Source organism: Mchenga conophoros, linkage group LG3, assembly GCF_057382185.1.
Source record: "Mchenga conophoros isolate Kocher_MC1m ecotype Shallow Benthic linkage group LG3, M_conophoros_male_GT1.1, whole genome shotgun sequence".
Classification (NCBI taxonomy): domain Eukaryota; kingdom Metazoa; phylum Chordata; class Actinopteri; order Cichliformes; family Cichlidae; genus Mchenga; species Mchenga conophoros.
The window spans coordinates 50,056,106-50,078,628 of NC_140528.1; the positions used below are offsets into that span (position 1 = coordinate 50,056,106).

Sequence of the window (22,523 nt, forward strand, 5' to 3'; positions counted from 1 at the left end):
AACAGCAGAAAAAACTGAAAATTTTGCTGAAAAGAGTTGAATGAGCAGAATTCTGCTGAAAAGAGGTTTTTGCTGAAAAAGAGCTGAAAAAGTTTGGATTTGTGCTGAAAAGGGGTTAAAAAAACTGAAATTTTTGCTGAAAAGGGGTGAAAAAGATTAAATTTGTGTTGAAAAAAGTTTAAAAAAAGTTTAACTGTTAAGTGAAAGAAATGTTGCCATAAGCTGGATTTGAACCCAGGCCTCCCAGTCTGAGAACGGATGCTTATCTCACTGAGCTAAAACACAGCTCAGCCCATCATGCAAAATCAGTGACCACATTGATAATGTGTTCCATTCATTTCAATGGCCAAAAGTCATAACAAACATCAGCAGAAATAGCAGAATTTTTTTAAAGTTTAAACATAGTATTTCCGCTAAAACTTAGTATTTATACTAAATAATATTTTTTTCCTGCCAAATTTGTGCTGGAACACAGAAAGTTCTGCCAAATCATACAATTTGTACTAAAACATTATTTATGATTTAGCAGAAACACTGGGACTTGGTAGAAATACTATGATTTACATGAAATACTTTGACTTAGTAGAAGTACTACAATCTAGGAAAAAAGTACTACAGCATAGCAGAAATTCTATCATTGAGCAGAATTACTAGGATTTAGAAGAAATACTAAGATTTGGCACAAACACTGATGTGGCTCAAGAACCTTTATTGTGCAGTTATACTATGATTTGGAAGAAATACTATACTTTGGCACAAATACTATGATTTGGAAGAAATACTATGTTTTAGCACAAATACTATGATTTGGCTCAAATACTATAACTATCCTCGGTCAGAAGGAGAGGCTGACATCCAGGGATTAGATTACCACAGGTGGAGTTTATTGCGGTCAGATGGATGGTACAGGGAGGTATGGCATACAGTAGGAGGATGTGGAGAGGTGATATGGTGTGGTTTCTATGATTAAGAACAGGGTATGCATTACAACATGCATACAGATTAAAGATTAAGAAAACTGGCAACAAATTCCTCCACTACAAATCAGTCTGATGCCACTTTTTACAGGGTTCCCATTTACTAAGGCACTACCCAAAAGGCACCACAAGAGGGCACTCCAACACAAGAGATGACCTATTTGCACTGATGCACTTAGTAAACAGCCCCTACTTAGCCACTACATAATACAGTGATATTACAGTATACAAATTCACACAAATACTATGATTTGGCAGAAATACTATGACTTAGTAGTAATACTATAACATAACAGATTTCCTAAAAAAAACTATGAAATTGCAGTAATTCTATGAATTGGCAGAAATACTACGTTTTAGCACAAATACTATAACAACGCAGAAATACTATGACTTAGTAGTAATACTATAACATAACAGTTCAATGTTCTTGCACAAATACCACAATATGGCAGAAATACTATGTTTTAGCACAAATACTGTGATTTGGTATAAATACTATGATTTGGCACACATACTATATTCCGCAGATACACTATAACATAACAGATATTCTACAACTTAGTAGTAATACTATAACATAACAGAATTATTATTTGGGCACAAATACCACGATTTGGCAAAAATGCCATGATTCAGCACAAATATGATGACATGGCAAAAATACTATGATTGGGTACAAATACTATGATTTGGCAATAATACTGCATTTTAACACAACTACTGAGATTTGATTGAAATACTATGATTTAGAAGAAATACTATGACTCCATACAAATACGATGATTTGGGACAAATACTATGTTTTGGTTCCAATACTATGATGTGCAACAAATACTATGATTTGGCACAAGTACTATGATTTAGTACAAATACTATGATTTGGCACAAGTACTATGATTTAGTACAAATACTATGATTTGGCAGAAATACTCTGATTTGGCAGAAATACTCTGATTTAGCAGAAGTACTATCTTTTGGTAGAAATTCCTGCTAAAAGGTAGTATTTCTGCGTTTTAGCATAAATACTGTAATTTGGCATAAATACTATGATTTGGCATAAATACTATGCCTTAGTAGTAATACTATAACATAAGAGATATACTATGGTTTTGCAGACATACTATGTTTTTGCACAAATACCATGATTTGGCACAAATGCTGTGATTTAGCAGAAATACTATGATTGGGTTCAAATACTATGATTTGGCAATAATACTGCGTTTTAACAACAACTACTGAGATTTGACTGAAATACTATGATTTAGAAGAAATACTATGACTCCATACAAATACGATGCTTTGGCAGAAATACTATGATTTGGCAGAAATACTATGACTTAGTAGTAATACTATAACATAACAGATTTCCTAAAAAAAACTATGAAATTGCATTAATTCTATGACTTGGCAGAGATACTACGTTTTAGCACAAATACTATAACAACGCAGAAATACTATGACTTAGTAGTAATACTATAACATAACAGTTCAATGTTCTTGCACAAATACCACAATATGGCAGAAATACTATGTTTTAGCACAAATACTGTGATTTGGTATAAATACTATGATTTGGCACACATACTATATTCCGCAGATACACTATAACATAACAGATATTCTACGACTTAGTAGTAATACTATAACATAACAGAATTATTAATTGGGTACAAATACTATGATTTGGCAATAATACTGCGTTTTAACACAACTACTGAGATTTGATTGAAATACTATGATTTAGAAGAAATACTATGACTCCATACAAATACGGTGCTTTGGCACAAATACTATGATTTGGCACAAATACTATGATTTAGTACAAATACTATGATGGTGCAGAAGTACTATGTTTCAGTACAAATACTATGATTTGGCAGGAATACTATGTTTTACCAGTAATACTATGTTTTGGTACAAATACTATAATTGAGTACAAGTACTATAAGATTATAGAAATACTATGATTTAGCAGAAATGCAATGTTTTTGCAGAAACACTGTAATTTCGCTTAAATATTATGAAATAGCAGTAATTCTATGACTTGGCAGAGATACTACGTTTTAGCACAAATACTACAACAACGCAGAAATACTATGACTGAGTAGTAATACTATAACATAACAGTTCAATGTTCTTGCACAAATACCACAATATGGCAGAAATACTATGTTTTAGCACAAATACTGTGATTTGGTATAAATACTACGATTTGGCACACATACTATATTCCACAGATACACTATAACATAACAGATATTCTACGACTTAGTAGTAATACTATAACATAACAGAATTATTAATTGGGCACAAATACCACGATTTGGCAAAAATACCATGATTCAGCACAAATACGATGACATGGCAAAAATACTATGATTGGGTACAAATACTATGATTTGGCAATAAAACTGCATTTTAACACAACTACTGAGATTTGATTGAAATACTATGATTTAGAAGAAATACTATTACTCCATACAAATACGATGCTTTGGGACAAATACTATGTTTTGGTTCCAATACTATGATGTGCAACAAATACTATGATTTGGCACAAGTACTATGATTTAGTACAAATACTATGATTTGGCACAAGTACTAAGATGTAGTAGAAGTACTTTGCTTTAGCAGAAATACTATGATTGAGGAGTAATACTTAAACATAGCAGAAATACTGATACACAGACACACATACACAGACAGTAAAGGGAACAGGAGCTGTTGAGTCTGGGCTTGGTATATGTAGGTCAGTTAAATTAGCTGCACCTGCTGTAGTCAGCCCTTACACACACAGACACAGAGAGAGGTGTGAGTTTTCTTCAGTATATTTCTGACATTCAGGATTCCCCTCGAACAAATGGCCATAATTTCCTAACCGTAGAGGCTAGAACGGTCATTCAGACATCGTTTTGTTCAGAAGAGATGGGGGAATCTTCAGGTCTTCTTAATTCAGAGATAAAATATAAATTATTAAAGATATATGACTTGTAATACACTGTAACTGTGTAGAGGCGAAGCAAAAACTGCCTTGACTTGCTCTCAAACAACCTTTGGTAACTCTAAATCTATATGGAGCATCAAAATCATTCTTTCACCGTAAGAAACAGCAGGCTTTGGTGAACAGTCATGGAAATTTTCAGGGCTCTGTGGAAATCCATCGAAAAGATATGATGAGAGAAAAAAGTGCCTCATTTCCAGAATTTGAAATCTGATGAAATCTGAGCGAGGGACAAATTTCCACCCCTCAATCAAGTCTAACTCATCTCAGAACGGTAATAGGTGAGAAAATAATTCTTGAATTGTGAGCATCAGGAGTGTCTGAAGATATACAGGGACAAGCCTTATGTCTTAACTTCGCTTCGTTAAGGAGATATGACAATTTGAAAATGCCTGTCATTACAGAAATCCAGCGGTGATTTTGAACAAACTCTCCATTGAGTTTATATGGAGAGTTTTCACACTTCATGTTACTCTGAGGAGATTTGCAAAATATCTATGAGTCCCACAACAATGATAGGGGCATTTTCTGAAAGCCAGCAAAAATACCTACGTTTTGATGTATAATTTGTGGGGCTTGAGTGGAAATTGAGCGAGTAGCAAGAAGTTGTTTGGACATGAAGAGAAAATTCAAACAGTTTCACTGTCCCCTCTGAGTTAATTGCATAGCAACCATAGCAACGCATGTATTTTCTGAAAAATCACAATTTTGCCACTGAAGACTTAAAGAGAGATAAGATGAAAACGGTAGAAGATCTGAAAAAGCTGAATCACACAGGAATAGCCCAATAATTTGAGAACGTTTTAAAGTTTGAATGGAGTTTCTAGGTGAAAGTATGAGGCAGTAGTTAAGTTTCAAAGACAAGAAAGTTTTAGCAGAATTGTGGAAGTTTCCCATTCATTTCAATGGGACAAATTAAAGGAAAAAAGTGTAATATTTTAAAAAGTATAATAGTAATAAACACCAAAAGTCATAGCCGGCATTAGCAGAAAGAGCAGAACAGTTTAGAGTTTGAACGGTGAAAATAGCACAAAAATTGTGGAAGTAGATCCACGGCGAAAAGTGTACGGAAACACCCGGAATAATAAAGAATAAAGAGAAACAGGAACTCAATAGTGTGGATGCCTATTAAGGCATCCACACAATAAAATAAAGTTCACTATCAGTAACATCATAGCACCCACCCAGCTGTCTATAAACTCCATCAAGCTGGCTAGAACGCAGTACGAGTTATTGCAACTGAGGGTAAAAAGTCAGCACAACGAAAATAAACTGCACCTAAACTTGGTTTATATCTGACCCAGATAAACTGCAGGTCATAACTTCTTACCTGAAGTTCAGTTCACCTGACACTCGGACCGGCGGCCGCCTCGGGGCTCTCCTCCTGCCTCCCCTTCCCTCATCCACCTGCTGGCCTCTGTGGAAGCCCCGCCATAGCCACCACCAACCAACTGAGTTATTTCTACACATCGACCTGCATCTGGCCAATCCACCACCTCTCATTGTTCATGCCATTACAAAAAAATAAAAAATAAAATAAGCCACCGGGCATATGCCCGGTATGCCCGATGGCCAGTCCAGCTATGTTAACCTGCAACCAAATCTGCAGCTCCATACAGCAATGTTACGACTTAGATGATATCTTATAACTCATAACTCTTATGTTAGCTGCCCTCAGTAGCCTACTGTCTGATATATTCGACGGCTGCAATAATTCTTTAAGTGTTATTTTCTCCTTGGTATTCTAATTTCACCGAAGTTTACTAAACTCAACAAACTTAATATTACTTACCGGGACATTTATTCTGTCCTCATTTTCTTTCACCGAAAAATTGTTTCCTGCAGTGCCGTCTTTCCTGCTTGGCTCTCCTACCTTTGCTAACGTGATGCACATAGCGCAGAAGCCGATGCTGCATTCACTTACACTCGGATATCTGAGCTTCACCGTGAAAACACAATTTGATTTGATTGAATTTTATTGTTTTACCTTTGGGGTGGCACCTGGGGTGGCCAGTCTAGTTGGGGTGGGTGGCCTGTGCCCCCCCAGGACACCCCGCTGGACACGCCATTGGTGATCAGAGCCGACCCAGTGCAGCACAGAGCCTGTTACTGCCTTGTTTCCAGCATAAACGTCACTATAAACTGTACTGTATCTACAAACATTTGATATTTTGTCTTTGTACAATCTTCACACCACCAAAAAACAAACAAAAAACAAAACAAAAACACACACATTTCAAAATAGCAGCACAACAAGTGATTAAAAATGTCAAAGTTATTATGCATCAAACACCTGAAGTGGTTTTGGTGGCCAAATTCATGCAGATAAGGAAACTGGTTCTTATTTGTCATCACAATTACCTGATACTAAACTCAAACAATACAACAACTGTACAGACAGTTCAGCTATTATTATCATACTGTAAACTCATGGAGGTAGATTTAACAAGATGCTGCCATCTACTGGCTGATCTGCACTAATGCTATTTGTTAGAAATCAGATTTTTGACAGGTGTGATGACGTCACTGAAACCTCAGGTGAGAATGTGGGTGTGACACAGGATCCAAGGATGGACACGTCAGCTTTGCCGTTTTGGCATGGAATGGAATGGATGGAATCGCATCTGTAACTGGAAGGTCGCCGGTTCGATCCCTGGGCTCTGTCCTGGTCGTTGTGTCCTTGGGCAAGGCACTTTACCCTACTTGCCTACTGGTGTTGGCCAGAGGGGCCGATGGCTCGATATGGCAGCCTCGCTTCTGTCAGTCTGCCCCAGGGCAGCTGTGGCTACAACTGTAGCTTGCCTCCACCAGTGTGTGAATGTGAGAGTGAATGAATAGTGGTATTGTAAAGCGCTTTGGGTGCCTTGAAAAGCGCTATATAAATCCAATCCATTATTATTTTAGCAGTGCTTTTATTGACAGTAGTGATTAGTACGGTTTCGGGCTTCTGTCCATGAGAAAGGCACTACTCTGACTGTCACTCTCCCGCTGTTCTATCTCAGAATGTGATGAAAGATATCGATGTTGGTCTGAAGCCCTGAATTCAACAGTTTTCTCTGTTGTTTAAGTTGTTGTTTTTCCCTCCGTTGGTTCCCAGCACCAACTTACTGAACAGCATCAAAACGGGAAACTTCAAATCTGGTTTATCATCAGGATGTTATGTGTTTCTATTCACAGTCTGAGATGAGATGCTAACAGTCATGAACCTGAGCGAGGTCCAGAAAGTCTTCATCAAGAACTTGTGGTTTTGCGTGAGCAAGTCCTCCTCTGTTTAAAAATGAAAGAAAATTGAAAGATTCACTGAGTTATACTGAATATGACAAGTTTAAGAAACTTAAACTGTGACAGAGCAAATGATTCTGACACATACTGTAAAAATCTGTTAAATGTTCTGATATTTTTACATTTACAGCTCTTACAAGAAAATCACAGACTTACGTGTTCTCTACAATTATGATAAAACATAAATCCCCACGGGAACACAGAGATACAGATGAATACAGTCATGACGATTCTTCCCTGGCCTACAAAGACAATCCACAGTTACAAACACAGTACAAACATAATTCAGTGTTAATGATGTAAATGAGCACATTTTAAAGACAATAAGTGGAATTAGGTAAAAACCAGTATTACTCTGAGAGGTGAACACCAGACTTTATTTACATGTTTCATTTAATTTATCTCCACTTACAGTCTGGTGACCTCCAGGTTACATCAGGCTTTTTGCCCCAGGAAAGACTCGAGGCCCCAAAACCCAGAACTGGATAAAACTGATATTTGACATTTTGAATCAGAACCTCAGTATGTTTACCTGAAAGAGCTGCAGGTTTATGGGAGGATTTTACTTTGTTGTTTTCCAGATTTTCAAAGATGATCTAAGATGAAAACTGTTTGTATTGTTAGCCTGATGTTTCATTACCTCCCTACCATTACCAGTGTTGGGAAGGTTACTCCGAACCGTAGTAAAGGGACCTCTGGCTAATACGTCGGGTTCTGTGTCGGGCTTGTTGCCAAAAAATAGCTTTACTTTGTTGTCTGGGTCAACTTTGCTAGCGAGAGACAGAGAGAGGCGTTGAAAGGCTGCTCCAACGGAACTTATTGTTTCGGAGGAAAACATGAACACAGTGTACAGTCGAGTCTTAATAGCTTACTTACAACTGGGCTCGTCAGGCAGTCTTCTTGGCTGCAGTGGTTATTATTATATTTACATGCTTCCAGCTCCCGTTTTTGCTCGATGACTGCTCGTACTTTTCTACTTCCTTTTTCTCCCTCCTCGCGCTCAAAGACACATAACAGGTATGGCGGTCCATTCTCCCTGCAACACGGACTACACTGTCTATGAGGCTACATTCTTTAGGGCTATGCCTGTAGCATTCTGTAGCTTAGCACAACAACAACAACAACAAAAAGGCGCTCTCTCACCCAGGAAACACACAGGAACATAGCTGTCAAACAAAACCCAAACAGTCCTGACCCACGACAATATGAAACAGGAAAATACCGCCGTGTAATCCATTTATTTCAACAAAGTAACTGTATTCTAAATACCACCTTTTTAAATGGTAACTGTAACGGAATACAGTTACTCATATTTTGTATTTTAAATACGTAACGGCGGTACATGTATTCCATTACTCCCCAACACTGACCATTACCTTTCATTAAGCCAACACTACACAGACTCAGTTTCACTTCTATAGAACGAGCCTAGTCTTGGACTCCTTTTAGTCTGAGACTGAACGAAATCCATTTCTAGAAAACTGTGTTTTCTGTTCTGGTAAATTAACCCAGTTCTCAGATTTGGCCCATATTTCCTGACTGTACTGTGTATAAGCAATACAATGAAAGAATGATTTTGTAAACTGTAAAGACTTTATTTTTACGTCTGGTCTCGTCATTCAGATTTGGTGGTTGGAGATTTCCAGGTTGCTGAGTTGTTTCATTCTTCTCAGGCTTTGATTCTAAAATAAAGTAAAATAAAATATTGTTTAATAAATTGTTTTATTAACTTAAAATTGATGTAATGTAGCAGTGAATTAAGCTGCTCTCGGCTCTGTACACAGTTTTATTGCTACCAAGTGGAAACTGAACACTGAAACAAAACTGAAACATGAAACCAACAATGAAGAACCAAAAAACAAACAAACTGTTGTGATGAGAGAAACAGTTTGTAGCTCTTCAGTGTTGGTTTCATCACATGTCCTGATGAAGCTGCTCAGTAACAGTGTCACTGAGGTTGGACACTGTGGATTTCTGTGGTCGACTCAGACTCTGAGGCCTCCTTCAGGGATGTTACCTGGACCAGCAGCTCCATGAAGAATTAGCCTCACGTGTGTGTAAGCCACAAAGACTCTTGTGTTAAAAAGTCCAACTTAAAGCAGAAATAATCATGTTTACAGTCTTCTACATGAACCAGTTGTCATGGTCCTGGGTCGGTGACCCAGTGCTTTTAGTTTGTTATCATTTTCTAGATGATGATGATGATTGTTTAGGTTCTATGTGTTATATTCGGTCTGCCTCTGAGTCTGCGTCTGTATCTGTCTGTCTATGGTGTCACCCCATCTGTTTGTGAATCTGTCTGTTTAGTTCAATGTCTTGTCTGGTTCCATGTGCCTGAGTTTCCTGTTTTATTGTGAAGGTCTGTGTCATATGTGAGTGTGCTCAGTTTACGTTTCCCCTGTCCCGTCAGCTCAGATTCCTCCCAGCTGTGTTGCCCTCCTGTCTCTCATCCCCTGATTACTGGTGTGTGTATTTAAGCCCTGTGTGTTCACCTGCCTGTTGCCAGTTCGTCTGTATTGCTCAGTGTCCCCCGGTGTCCCCCGGTGTCCCCCGGTGTCCCCCGGTGTCCCCCGGTGTCCTGTTCCTCGTCTGCGTCTCTCTGCTTCTCATCCCATTGTCGTATGCTCCCAGGTCTGTTATTTTTTTAGTTCTCCCAGTTTAGGTGTCTTCAGTTATTTGTTATGCCCCACTGTTTATTTGCCACTACACCTCTGTAAATAAAACTCACCGGCATCTCATCCACTGCCTGCATCTTGGGTCCTTCTAACTCCACATGGCTCGCCTCGGCAGCCGTGACACCAGTGTTGGTCTCCATGGATACTTTTACCATCATATCATTTCTGTGGTTTGTTTCTTACATGTCTGTTACTGTACTCAGTACTAATTAGCAGGTGTGTGTCTGTGTGATGCAGTTTATGGATGTAAGTTTCTAACTACACAGTTTTTCTGGTCATTTTTGTCCGGAATCGGAAACTTCATCAATCAAACAGGATATTTATAAAGACACAGTTTTTATGAAGGGGGAAACTATCTTAAGAGAGCTATTTTTCTTTTTCTCTCTTCAAAAAATGAAATGTTAGGTTTATAAACACCAATGTCAGGATCCAACCTTGATCCAGTTTAACAGCTCACAGTGATCACATGTGTATAAATGAATCATCTTACCAGAGACGGTGACTCTGCAGCTGCTGTAGCCGCGGCCATAACCTGTGTCCACCTCACACAGGTACAGACCCGAGTCCTCAGTCCTGAGTCTGGACAGCTGGAGTCTGATTCGTCCTTCTCTGAGGGCGTCTTTGTCACTCTGGACTCGTCCTGAAAACTCTTCATCCTGAAACTCTGAGAACTCGACACCACCACGAAGAAAATACAGAGTTGAGTATGTTTGATCAGTATTCAGGTAACAGGAGATCTTCAGTGCTGAGATGGGCGTGTCTGGTTTGGTGGTGAACGTCCACTCCAGTGTGATGTTGTGGTTCTCCTCTGCCTGATAGGAGCTCTGAGTCACATCCACTACAAATGATCCTGTTGAGGAGACAGAGGAGCAGACACACTCACAACTTTATACAACATCAGACAGTAAAACACAGGAATAAACGAAGCATCATTTCTGTTATAATCCAAAGAGCTTCAAGGCCCCCACCACAGCCTGCTATATTCATTCATTCATAACTCCACAATCTGGTCCTGGTGGTTCTGGTTCATCCTAAAGATTTGAGAAGTTTCCAACAATCATGATGCCTAGAATCACATTTTCTCGACTCATTTGTTTACACAAAACAACAAAAAGTAAACAGTACAAAATATAAATAATCATAATTCATATACCCTGATCTGTGTCTGCTCTGATCATAGATGAGTTTAAATGCTCAGCAGTTTTTGCTCACCTCTGCAGAGGACAAGTGTCAGAAGCAGCACAGCAGCAGAGAAGGCCGAGGGTCTGTGTGTGAAGATCACACTGATCTCCTGAAGAGCCATCACTCATTACTCTGAAAATCAACAAGCAAAACAAGCTTCCTGTTACTCTCTGCATCTCACAGGAAGCAGCCCAGCAAACTAATATAACATCATGTGTTTTATTCTAAATGTTACTGTTTCTGATTCTTTAACAACATTAAAGAAATCTTACCTCTCTTCGAGGATTTCAAGTTCAGAGCTTCTCTGTGATGTGTTTCTTCATCTGTCTACTCTGAACAACATCTCCAGACTGCAGATCCTGCACTGTTGATCAGTGATTTCCTTCACTCTGTAACATCAACAGGAAAACAGGTTCAGTCCCAGTGAAGTCACATTCAAGAAGCTGTTTCAGTGTTGAGCAATTATGCATTTTTTAAAAATAGTTACTATGAAACTTTAGATCGTCACTTATTAAATAACAGAGTAATGATTTTAGATATATTCTGGTCGGGCTTGTACTGGGACAAAAAAAAATCAGCCTGGAGGCTTTGGTCCAAGCAGGTCACCATTATTAGTCTAAATAAATAAATAAATAATATATCTAATTATTAATATCTAATTAAAAACTGCCTCTGCTTTCAATGAGAAGTGACGCCATCCTCACTATAACCCATCACTAACATGCTGTAAAAAGAAAAGCAACTTTTTAATTTGGATGATAAATATACTAATTTTTATATATATATATATATATATATATATATATATATATATATTTTTTTTTTTTTTTTTTTTTTTTTCCTTTTTGCCTTCCTGAGACACAAAAAGACTCCACACCAATAGATGCTATGAGACAGTGTGTGTTTGTTTAGCCTGTATTATTAATAAATATAAAATCCAGAAAGCTACACAACACGGTGTGGTTCATTTACAAACACAAAACTAACTTCACTTTCACTGGTTTTTGTTAGAAAAAAATCAAATTGTTGCTTAAATTTGCACAAAATGTCAGAAATCTGTCATGAACTAAAATTCTAACCTACTTTTTTCACGAGTTGTTCGGTTAACCCTCTGAGATCCAAAATGTTATCGGCCATTTTGACTACTTTTGATTTTACATTCGTATTTTACTTTGTGGCAGTTTGTGATATGGGCAATATGGGCCGCTGCCGTCACTCCCAAAACTTTCCCCTCTTCCTAAACAACCAAATCACTTTAATGTGGGTCATAAAGATGATACAAGAGCCATATATTTTATGAGGTGGTACTCATTGTGAAAAGTTTAAGAAGCACTGCACTATGCAATACATTCAATTTTAGAATTTATATTCAGTGTTAACTGTAGCTAAGCTCAACGTGGTAATGCGCTTTAAGCTAATGCTAATCTTATATTAATAAACTACACTGTCATATGCAAAAAGGTGGCACTAGGGGTGGCAAGAGATGCCACCCTTCTAGATCCGCCCCTGTGCAGAACAAACCTGATGACTTGTTGATGAATGTAACCATAATTGTCTTAACTAAAAAAGCTAAAATAAAATTGTGTAACTGATGATTGTCACAATTCAGCACAGACAGGTCCATACTCAGTTAAAGCTTAGAATTATGTTTCATAAATTCAGTAAACCTGCTTCATCTTCTGTCGTTTCAGACAGCTGGGCTCCTGAGTTTGTGTCAATGAGTCTTTTTTAATGTAGCTGTCATGACAGAAAGAAAATCTGAAAAAAAAAAACAACCTTGCTGCTGCAGTCAGCTGTGTTGTATCTCTATGTGGCAAATACAATAAAGAAAAGTGTTTAATGGTGAATAATGAAACACTCACCAGGAACATCAATCAGCTCATACACCACTAAACACCAGCATCCAAAATAATTAGGTTGCACTTCTTTTTCTAAAGAAGCATCAGATACGATGTTCACTTATTTGAATGATGATCGTGAGATTAGTCAGCAGGGTTAGAGTTATGTTATGATCTTTTATTTTGAAATTACAATCCTCCATATCAGTGTAACTTAAGCACATAACTGAAACTGAAAGCTCAGAGTTTCTTTTAAGTCACCTTAATGAGACAAAGTCCTGCAGGTCTCTGCATGATTCCAAGAACAGTTCTTTATAAACATAAATATAGAAAACAAAACAACCCCCCCCCCCCCCCCCCCCCCCACCAAATAAATAAAAAGAGGTCTTACCACAGATAAAGAGCCCATATTCCGACACAGTGATCCAAACTGTTGTTGTCAAAGTGAAATGTGTCTCTGGAGCCGAGCAGGTAACAAACTGAAACAAGGATTAACGAGTCACTGCAGGTTTCTAACATTCCATGATCTATTTATCAGGTAAACACTGAGCATGAGGGAGGCAGGAACGGCTGACCTTGATTGCATCACAGCAAACACATTAATGTGTCTTCACTTTCTCAACCACACAAACACCACTTTAATGCATCATGATTTTGCAGTATTTTATATATTGTATTTTTGTCATTCTCCAGGTCTGACTTGCCATTTCTGTCTTTCTGTCCTCCTCAAGCTCTCCCTCTCTCCCTTCACTATCTGTGTGTCTTTGTGTGTGCACATTCCGGTGTTCTCGTCTTTGTGCAGCATCAGGACTTTGAGGACTTTGAGCTTCAGTTTCGGGGCTGCACGTTCCTGCCTGGTTAAGAGACAATATTCAGGAGAGTATCTAAGTTGTAGTCAGCGCTGGGTTGTTGTATAACAAACAGACAGTCTTGTTATGTGAGAATTACTTACCTGGGGATGGGCGTCCAGGTACACACCGGCTCACTCCTTGGCGGCCGCTTGTCGGGGCCTGGAGCCTGGGGCTCGCTCGGGCCACTTCGGAGGTGGGGTGCCCCCGGCCTCTCGGCCTGGGGCTCGGTCACTCAGGCACGGCTGGCTGCCGGCGGAGCTCACGGGCGCGTCACTGCAACTCCCCCTGGCTTCTGCTCCGCGGCTGCTGAGTGAACCCTCATCTGGGACTCTCCTCAGCTCTTTCTGGGACAGTGGCGCGGCTGCCCCTCTGTTGGTCTTCCTTGGTCTCTTGTGTTCTGGGGGCCTCTGGATGTCTGGAGTTTTGATCTCCTCCATACCTGCTTCACGCCCTGGAGGACGGGGCTGTGGCCCCACCACACCCTCTAGCAGATCATTACATGAAGGAACCTTTTAAAAACAAGCGCGTCCATGCTCACAGGTGTACACACGGGTGATCACACCCACAAACTACACCCTTTTTGGCTCCTACCTCAAAGCACACTGTGTTCTGTTGATCTTATGTGCTGCACAATAATGTTTAATATTTAGTATTTACTGTCATATTCCCATATATCATTGTGATGTTGTTTATTCTATTACTCTTGTTCTCTTCTGCTTGTTTTCCTTTTTCTTTCTCAACAGGTGATCCAGGTGATCGATATATGCATTTTCTTTTTCTTTTTTTGTTTTTTCTGCCCATTCTGTTGGTTTTTGTTTTTTGCCCTTCTCCCCCGTCCCTCTTCTCAGCTGTTTCTCTTTCCCTCTTTCTTTCTCCCTTTCTTTCCCCCAGTCAAATCTGTCCCGTATTCAGCAAGTGAAAATAAAATAAACAATAAAAGGTGAATCAAATAGACCATTATGGCAAGGCTGGGATGGTCAATTTGGTAAAGTAAATCCGTTGGGCATCTTTCTTTGCCTTTAGACAATAATTCTGATGGAAAAAGAGCCAAACGGGACAAGCAAAAAAAAAAAAAAAAAAAAAAGAGAATTACTTACCTGTGTTCTCCTGTGGAGTGGAGATGGAGAAAGCTCAGAGACTCTTTGTAAATTGGAGGAGCTGTGGATGGAGTGTTTTTGTACGTGGAGCATCGCACTGAGAGCTGGGATTACACTGCTGTGAATGTCAAATTTTTGGAACGGTTGTTTTTGCACCGATTTCACAGTAAATAATTCACTGTCTCTGCTAAAGAAGTCCTGCAATTGAGTCCTGGTTTTCTGCAAAGTGGCAAACCCTTTAGCGCGCTTATCTGTTTATTGTGACTGAAGCCAGACAAATGACACAAAGTCATCTTAAACATCACACCACTGCAACAAGAATGGACTGATGTTTGCATAGGTGACATTACTATCATTGCTTTTAGCTCACAGACACATACTCAGTAGCACATGTTCATTATGCAACACTACTTGTCTCTCAGTGACTCAATACTTCTGACCAGAGCTAATCAACTGGCACAGCAGTCTCAGTCATGGTGGACATTGTTAGTCACACTCAATATCACACAAACGGGTACAATTCACATTACAAATGAACAAAAAGTGTTATAACCAGTGTTGGGTAAGTTACTTTAAAATAGTAACTTAGTTACATTACTAGTTACTTCTCTCAAAAGTAACCCAGTTACTTCAAGTTACTCGTTACTTTCAAAGTAACTAGTTACTAGGGAAAGTAACTTTGGTTTTACTCAGAATTCTCTTGTTAATGTGTTGCTTCCATAACTTTGCCAGTCTTCTAGCTTGCTTACTTGCCACAAGTGCACTGTGCCACCTACCAATAGAAAGGAAAAGATAATGTGCATATTTCCACGAGAGAAATCCCACGCCTGGACCGTCATTGACTGCTGCCATGATTCTAGCCTACGTCACAGCGTCATGTGCGCCTTTTACATCCAACACAAAAACTGCAGTCGTGGTGATTTCGATTGTACTCAGAACTCGGAAATTCTGCCTTCTGAATAGGAAGATGTAGGTAACACCAGACTGCAGATGAGCTGCATACAGAGCTGGACTGGGACAAAAAAATCGTCCCGGGCATTTTGACTAGAGACCGGCCCACCATTATAGGAAAAATCATAAAGCCTTTGAATGAAAACAAACGCTGTTGTGACAGTGATGTACACTGTTTTGATGGTATATATGCATCAATCCATCAATCGTTTGTTGTAAGATTCAGATAATTATTTTTTAAAAGCTAGACATTTTAAATGAGAATAAGATAGAAAAGTATTTCTTTGTGCCCACCTCTCCCTGTTAATGCCCTACCTGCCCCCCTGGCAAAACTTTGCTAGATCCGTACCTGCACAGTTACCAGCTGTCAGCTACATAGAAAAGGATCCTGGTGTTATTTGTCTCTCAGAAACAGTTCATAACTTCCCTTCAACTCATTCATGTCACCTAAAAGGTAAACCTGTTTCTCCATCACCTGTTCAGCTCTGATGATTCAGTAAGGACATCTCCTGGTTTCATCTTCATGTTTCCCTCTCACCACATATCCAAACCATATCATGACCAGCAGGTTTACAGCTGTGGCTCCAGCAAACATCAGCTGATAGTAGAAAGTAATATTAAATAAATTCTAACAACAGCTGATCAAGCTTAAACGTGCTGCTGTTGTTTAGCGCGACATCCGCTGGTTTCCTCTTTCGGCGCAAAGTGGGCGATAAACAAACAAGAGAGCCGATCAGCTGATCATTGATCAGTTTCATGATTGAAGTAGAAACGGGAGAGGGAGGGGGGAGAATGAGAGAAGAAGAGGCAGCTGTGCAGCGTAAAGACAGAATAACTCCAGCTTTGTGTCTTTTTCATTGTAGCTGAATTACGGGACAAACTGTTCCTTTTCACCTCAATAAGAAACGCGTAATATTTTCTCTGAATACCAGACGGGACGGTTGACAACTCTAATAACTTATGAACAAAATAAAGTTCAACATCATTAACTTCATAGCACCCACCCAGCTGTATAGAAACTCCGTCATGCTAGCTAGCACGCAGTACGGAAAAAGTCAGCATAACCAAAATAAACTCCACCTAAACTTGGTTTATATCTGACCCAAAGAGACTGCAGGTCATAACTTCTTACCTGAAGTTCAGTTCACACTTGGACCGGCCGCCTCGGGTCTCTTTTCCTTCTGCGTCCCCTTTCTCCAGCCCGAGAACGTGTTGCTTTCTCTCATCCACCTGCTGGCCTCCACCACTTGCTAATGTTACTGAATCTGTGGAAGCTCCGCGATAGCCACCACACGAAGTAACGAGTAACGACCCTATCTCTTGGGGCGATCGTGGCTCAAGAGTTGGGAGTTCGCCTTGTAATCGGAAGGTTGCTGGTTCGAGCCCCGGCTTGGACAGTCTTGGTCGTTGTGTCCTTGGGCAAGACACTTCACCCGTTGCCTACTGGTGGTGGTCAGAGGGCCCGGTGGCGCCAGTGTCCGGCAGCCTCGCCTCTGTCAGTGCGCCCCAGGGTGGCTGTGGCTACAATGTAGCTTGCCATCACCAGTGTGTGAATGTATGTGTGAATGGGTGGATGACTGGATATGTAAAGTGCTTTGGGGTCCTTAGGGACTAGTAAAGCGCTATATAAATACAGGCCATTTACCATTTACCATTTATCTAAATCCCAGTAACGACTAACGCGTTCCTGATTTTGGCATAATAACTAGTTACCGTGCTCGTTACCACAATAATAACGTAGTTACTGTAACGCGTTACTTAATAACGCGTTAGTCCCAACACTGGTTATAACACTGTAACTCTACAAATGAACGCCAGCGTGAACCATGATTCTAGTGCCCTCTGCCCTTCAGCACTACAAGATTTTCCTTTGAAAGTAGAAAAAGTGAGCTCTCTGGCTCCGATTGAGTGCAGAACAAAGCTGATTAGTCTAAACCTCAAAATCAACCAAACACCTCCAAAATTAGTTTATACTTACTTTTTTTTAAAAGAAGCATTAATTAAAAATGTTCAGTTATTTAATTGATCATCTTTACCTAAGATTTGATTGGTCAGTAAGGTTAGGTTATGACCTTTGATTTTGAAGCTAACTTAATACTGAAAGTACATGTCATGGTCTGTGTGTGGGCAAGCAGGATAAAAAGGACCCAAGTGCAGGACTTGTGGAGGCAGAAAAATACAGAGGCAAACACACGGGGAACAAGGACCAGAAGGGGAACACAGCTGATACAAATTAACTGAAGGGACCAGGTGGACGCAAAAGAGGAAACATCAACATAAGACACACACCTTCAAAGTAAAACAGGAAATTCATTGACAAAACTCAAAGGCACCAAACTCATATTAAGCACTAAAGAATAACAAACCACAAAAATAATACAACACTGGGTCACAGACAGTTCAGAGCTTCAAGTCAAGTCTTGCTCCAAGAACAGTTCTTTACAAACATAGATGCAGGTTCTTGTCTGTCGAGTTCTCTGACACCAAAACAAACAAACAAACAAATAAAAAGAAGACTTAGCACAGATGAAGACCCCAGACTCTCACACAGTGATCCAAACTGTCGATGTCAAAGTGAAATGAGTCACTGGAGCCAAACAGGTAACAAATTGAGACAAGAATTAATGTGTCACTCCAAACCAGAAACTCTTGTCTGATCAGTTTCTAAAGGTCATTGCTGCACATTTAATGGTGTATATATCAGTAAACAGTGAGCACTACAAACACAGGGACAGCTTCACAAAGAGGAGCTCAAAATGGTTTCAGCAGAAAAGCATTAAAACTTAGATATGATTCTTGCTAGTGTGCTGTGTAAGGTCAAGATTTAGAAAGTAGGGTACCAAGATTTAAAATATATTTTAAAAAAAGACCCCTTTGACATCTGACTTTTACCTAAAGTCAACAGATTAACCTGTAACTCAAAGTAATGATAAGTCTAGTCTCGGTCATTATTTATAAGTTCACTATAGAATAATGATAGAAGAAAAAGACAATCACTGATTATGATACACATGATGTCCAACATGATGTATGTACTGACATACTGTCACAGCTGGACTCACACATTAAAGAGCAACGAGAGACGGGAAGAGGCTCAAACTCAGGAAACAACTATTTATTTACAATAACAGAAACATCTGTTTATGAATTAATCAGCCGTCTGATTCAGCTGAAAGACAAACTTCAGCTCTCAGACTGAAGTTATTTGTTGGTGAGTGGGTCCTCATCCTCAGTATATTAGGAAGACACTGTTACCTTAAAACAATCTAGAGCATAAAATATAAACAATCAAAGTGCTGATGTGTGAGATGATGGACGCAGATGTTAGTTCATGAGAGCGCTGCCCTCTACTGGCTGATGTGCAGTAATACTGCTCTCGTCCTTCCTTCTACTCCCACATTTAAACTGTGAGCAGCTCTGACTGACAACATGCTGTCACACTGAAAACTTCACATCTGCTTCTTCCTCCTCAACAATTCATCTTTACAGTCTGATCTGCAGCTTCAAGGACCTCTCTGCTCCTGACTCTGTGCTGGTTTCATTCACATTTAGACCTTCTTCCTGCAGTTATTACAGAGTGACAGGAGGGGGCGCCAAATGTGACTGCAGGTGTTAGTTGGTGCTGAAAGTGCTGATATGTTTGCGCTGTAACAGTTTGTCAAACTTGCTTGTTAACTTTATGCTGATCAGTGTTGTATCATCAGTAATCAGTGATCAGTAACTAATTACTGATTACTTCCCCTAAAAAGTAATCCCATTACTTTACTGATTACTCTTTTTCGAAATTAATTAGTTACTTTGTTACTTTTTTAAAACATGATTTACAACCTAAATATGTGATAAAGCAATAAATCATTCAACCCAAATCTACTATGTAATCAAATGGAAAAAGTCAGTTTTTAAATTTTGTTTTATTAGTTTTAATATTTAAACTTTCAAGTTCAAGTTCAAGTTGGCTTTATTGTCACTTCAACCATATACATTTAGTTCACAGTGAAACGAAACAACGTTCCTCCAGGACCAAAGTGCTACATGCAACATAAATTTACAACATAAGTTAACACTAAACTAGCTAACTAAGAGGCCTAGTTAGCTGGCTAGCAGAGACAAGACAGACTGACCTAACATAAATTACAACATAAATTAACAAAAAACAAACTAACTATCTAACTATCTAAGGAAGACTAGGAAGTAAAGAAGTTAGTGCAAAAAGACCAGTAATAATATTGTGCAAAAGAGCATTTACAGGTTGGTGTATACGATAGTTTGATGGTGTAGGTCGGTGTGGGTCGGTGTGTTTGCGCTTGTGTTGATTAGTCAGTTTAGACTCAATGCTTGAGGTAGTTAAGTTAAGCTGAGTGATAATGTTGTGTGTGTGTGTATATGTGTGTGTGCGCGTGTGTGTGTTTATCAGTCCAGTCCCTTTTTGTTGAGGAGACGGATGGCTTGTGGAAAAAAGCTGTTGCACATCTGGATGTGTGTGCCCGAATGCTTCCAGATGGTAGGAGTGTGAATGCATAAAACAAAAATTAAATTATATGCAACATTCTCTGACTGGAAGAAATTAGTTTAACATTTAATCCTATTTTATGCACATTTCTGCACATAAAATAAAATAGGTTTTTGTGTTTACAGTCAGTCTTTCAAATAGATGCAAGTGAAACACAGCAGAAAATAAATAAAATCCAAGACTCAGCAGTCCGGTTGTTCTATTTTCACCTGTATAGCAGGAGTAGGGCAGGTTTTAGTAACGCAGTAATGCAGCGTGCTTATGGGAAAGTAATGGTAATCTAATTACCTTTTTTGCAATAGTAATCCCTTACTTTAGTTGTTACTTGAAAAAAAAATTGGATTACAACTAACATGTAGTTTAATTGTGGATCATCAGCGGTGATTCTGAAAGGTCATAAATGTGAGTGTAGACAGACAGGATGACAGCAGTGCCGTTGCAGATGTGGCACCCCTGTGAGGGAATGACCACATTAATGTTATTTTGTGTAAAACACTCATGTAACGGGACATTTTTCATTGCTATATGTAGGCTATTTATTTTCAGTTCTTTAAGAGGATAGAAAATCCATGTAATAGGGATTCATTTTATGTTAGAAAGCAGTGAGGGCGGAACTTTGGTGCTTGCTCCGGGGTTTGGGGGTGCAGTAAGTGGAGCCCACCTTCCGCTGCTTCCTCAGACACGTTCTGGAGGAAAGCAGAGACGCATCGTGTCTTCCTTACTCTGCTCTTCACCTGCTTTTACAGGTCGGTAAATGGTGCTCGCACCGAAAATGTTGTTTATTGTTACCATGGTTACCCACGTTAACGTGAATGAGAGAGTTAAGGCGGTCCGCCCGAGTTAATTACATGTAAACGCGGGAGAAAACCAGAGGAGTGTCCCGTGCGACCGCACCGCGAGCCCGCTCGTTAGGTGGAGCGCTCGTGAAGCAGAGTCAGTGCGCTCCTATGCTCGGTGCAAACGTGTTGTAATGCTCCAATCAAATCAGTTCTGTGAGATGTGAATGTTAATAGTTATGTTGAAAGTGACTGAGTAGATTAGCTAGTGTAACACAAGCACTCTGAGCAACTCTGTGTAGCTAACAGAGGCATTCACGGGTTAATTAAACAAGCTGTGTTTCATGATGCACTAAATAGTGATTTTGCCAGTAAATTACTGGAGGGAACAAATGTAATGTATTTACCAATGCTGTTATTGAATATAACTGTTTAGCCAGTAAGACACTGCAGAAGACAATGTGATGTGTTTATTGATATGATAAAAGAATGTAGTTGTTATGGAAAGAAGTGTGAACTTAAGAAACTGAACCAGTTAAAAAGAGTATATTTCACTGATGTTGTGAAATAAGTGAATGTAATTGATGTGAATGAGGAACCAGCTGAACAGTATATTGAAAGCTCATGTTTAGTGTTTTATAGCATTTATTTGTGTGAAATAAATCAGACTCAGACACGTTCTGGAGGAAAGCAGAGACGCATCGTGTCTTCCTTACTCCGCTCTTCACCTGCTTTTACAGGTAACTTATTGTCATCGTGGTCTTCATCCTTGGGACCCGTAACACAGAGCTTTCCACAGATTATTAGAGCAGCAGCACAATAATTAGTTTATATGTATTTGTATGTATTTAAGCTTGAGCCAGCCAAAGAAAACAAAAACAACTTTAATGTGTGTGACTGGTGCACAGTGGCTGTGGATTCATGCTCAGAGTTAGGTTACATCAAGTGTAGCAGAGATTCATATGAATTTTAACTGGTGATCCTGAGATCCATTGACTGAACTTCACTTTTGTACCAACTACATACTGTCTAACATAAAGACAGTATAAACGTTGTACTGTCTGCATAAAGGATGAAAAATGAGCCAGGACAATTCATCAAACATCTGCTGACATCTGGTTGAATTAAGTTGTGTAAATCCACAAAGAGCAGCAGGTCGGATGATCACAGCCTGTACATGACGAAAATCTACTGAAGCTCTCAGCAGTAATTATTCTGAGTCCTGATTTGTTTGCCCACTGAGCCACTACAACCAATTTTAGGGTTCCTCCACCTGCTGAATCCACTTTAACCCCTGACTGTAATAATTTTCCTGTTTAGAGGCAAAATCACCGTCTACAATGTAGACAACAGAAATATGTCAGAGCTAGTACTTTCTCA

At 39.3% G+C, this 22,523-nt stretch overlaps 2 protein-coding genes across 2 annotated transcripts in view; one reads left to right on the plus strand and one right to left on the minus strand.

The window, feature by feature from the left end:
• Window positions 1–22,523, plus strand: part of LOC146579219 (uncharacterized) — a 176,529-nt gene that overhangs the window by 74,837 nt on the left and 79,169 nt on the right. The gene's annotated exons all lie outside the window — the stretch shown is intronic.
• LOC146579228 (uncharacterized) lies at window positions 6,894–13,438 on the minus strand. The gene is made up of 7 exons (XM_085262503.1): window positions 13,350–13,438; window positions 11,393–11,509; window positions 11,151–11,252; window positions 10,429–10,788; window positions 8,868–8,945; window positions 7,420–7,505; window positions 6,894–7,248 (listed from the first exon to the last, which is right to left on the minus strand). The coding sequence occupies exons 3-7, from the start codon at window positions 11,239–11,241 to the stop codon at window positions 7,213–7,215; spliced, it is 651 nt and encodes a 216-aa protein (XP_085118629.1). The 5' UTR covers window positions 11,242–11,252; window positions 11,393–11,509; window positions 13,350–13,438; the 3' UTR covers window positions 6,894–7,212.

Bases quoted from the DNA above. Each gene is read 5' to 3' on its own strand.
- LOC146579228 (XM_085262503.1), bottom strand. From the start codon at position 11,241: ATGGCTCTTCAGGAGATCAGTGTGATCTTCACACACAGACCCTCGGCC. The intron at 10,789-11,150 runs GTGAGCAAAAAC...TCTCCTCAACAG, and splicing joins GACACTTGTCCTCTGCAGAG to GATCATTTGTAGTGGATGTG. The intron at 7,506-8,867 runs GTAAAAATAAAG...TTGTCTTTGTAG, and splicing joins TCTGAATGACGAGACCAGAC to GCCAGGGAAGAATCGTCATG.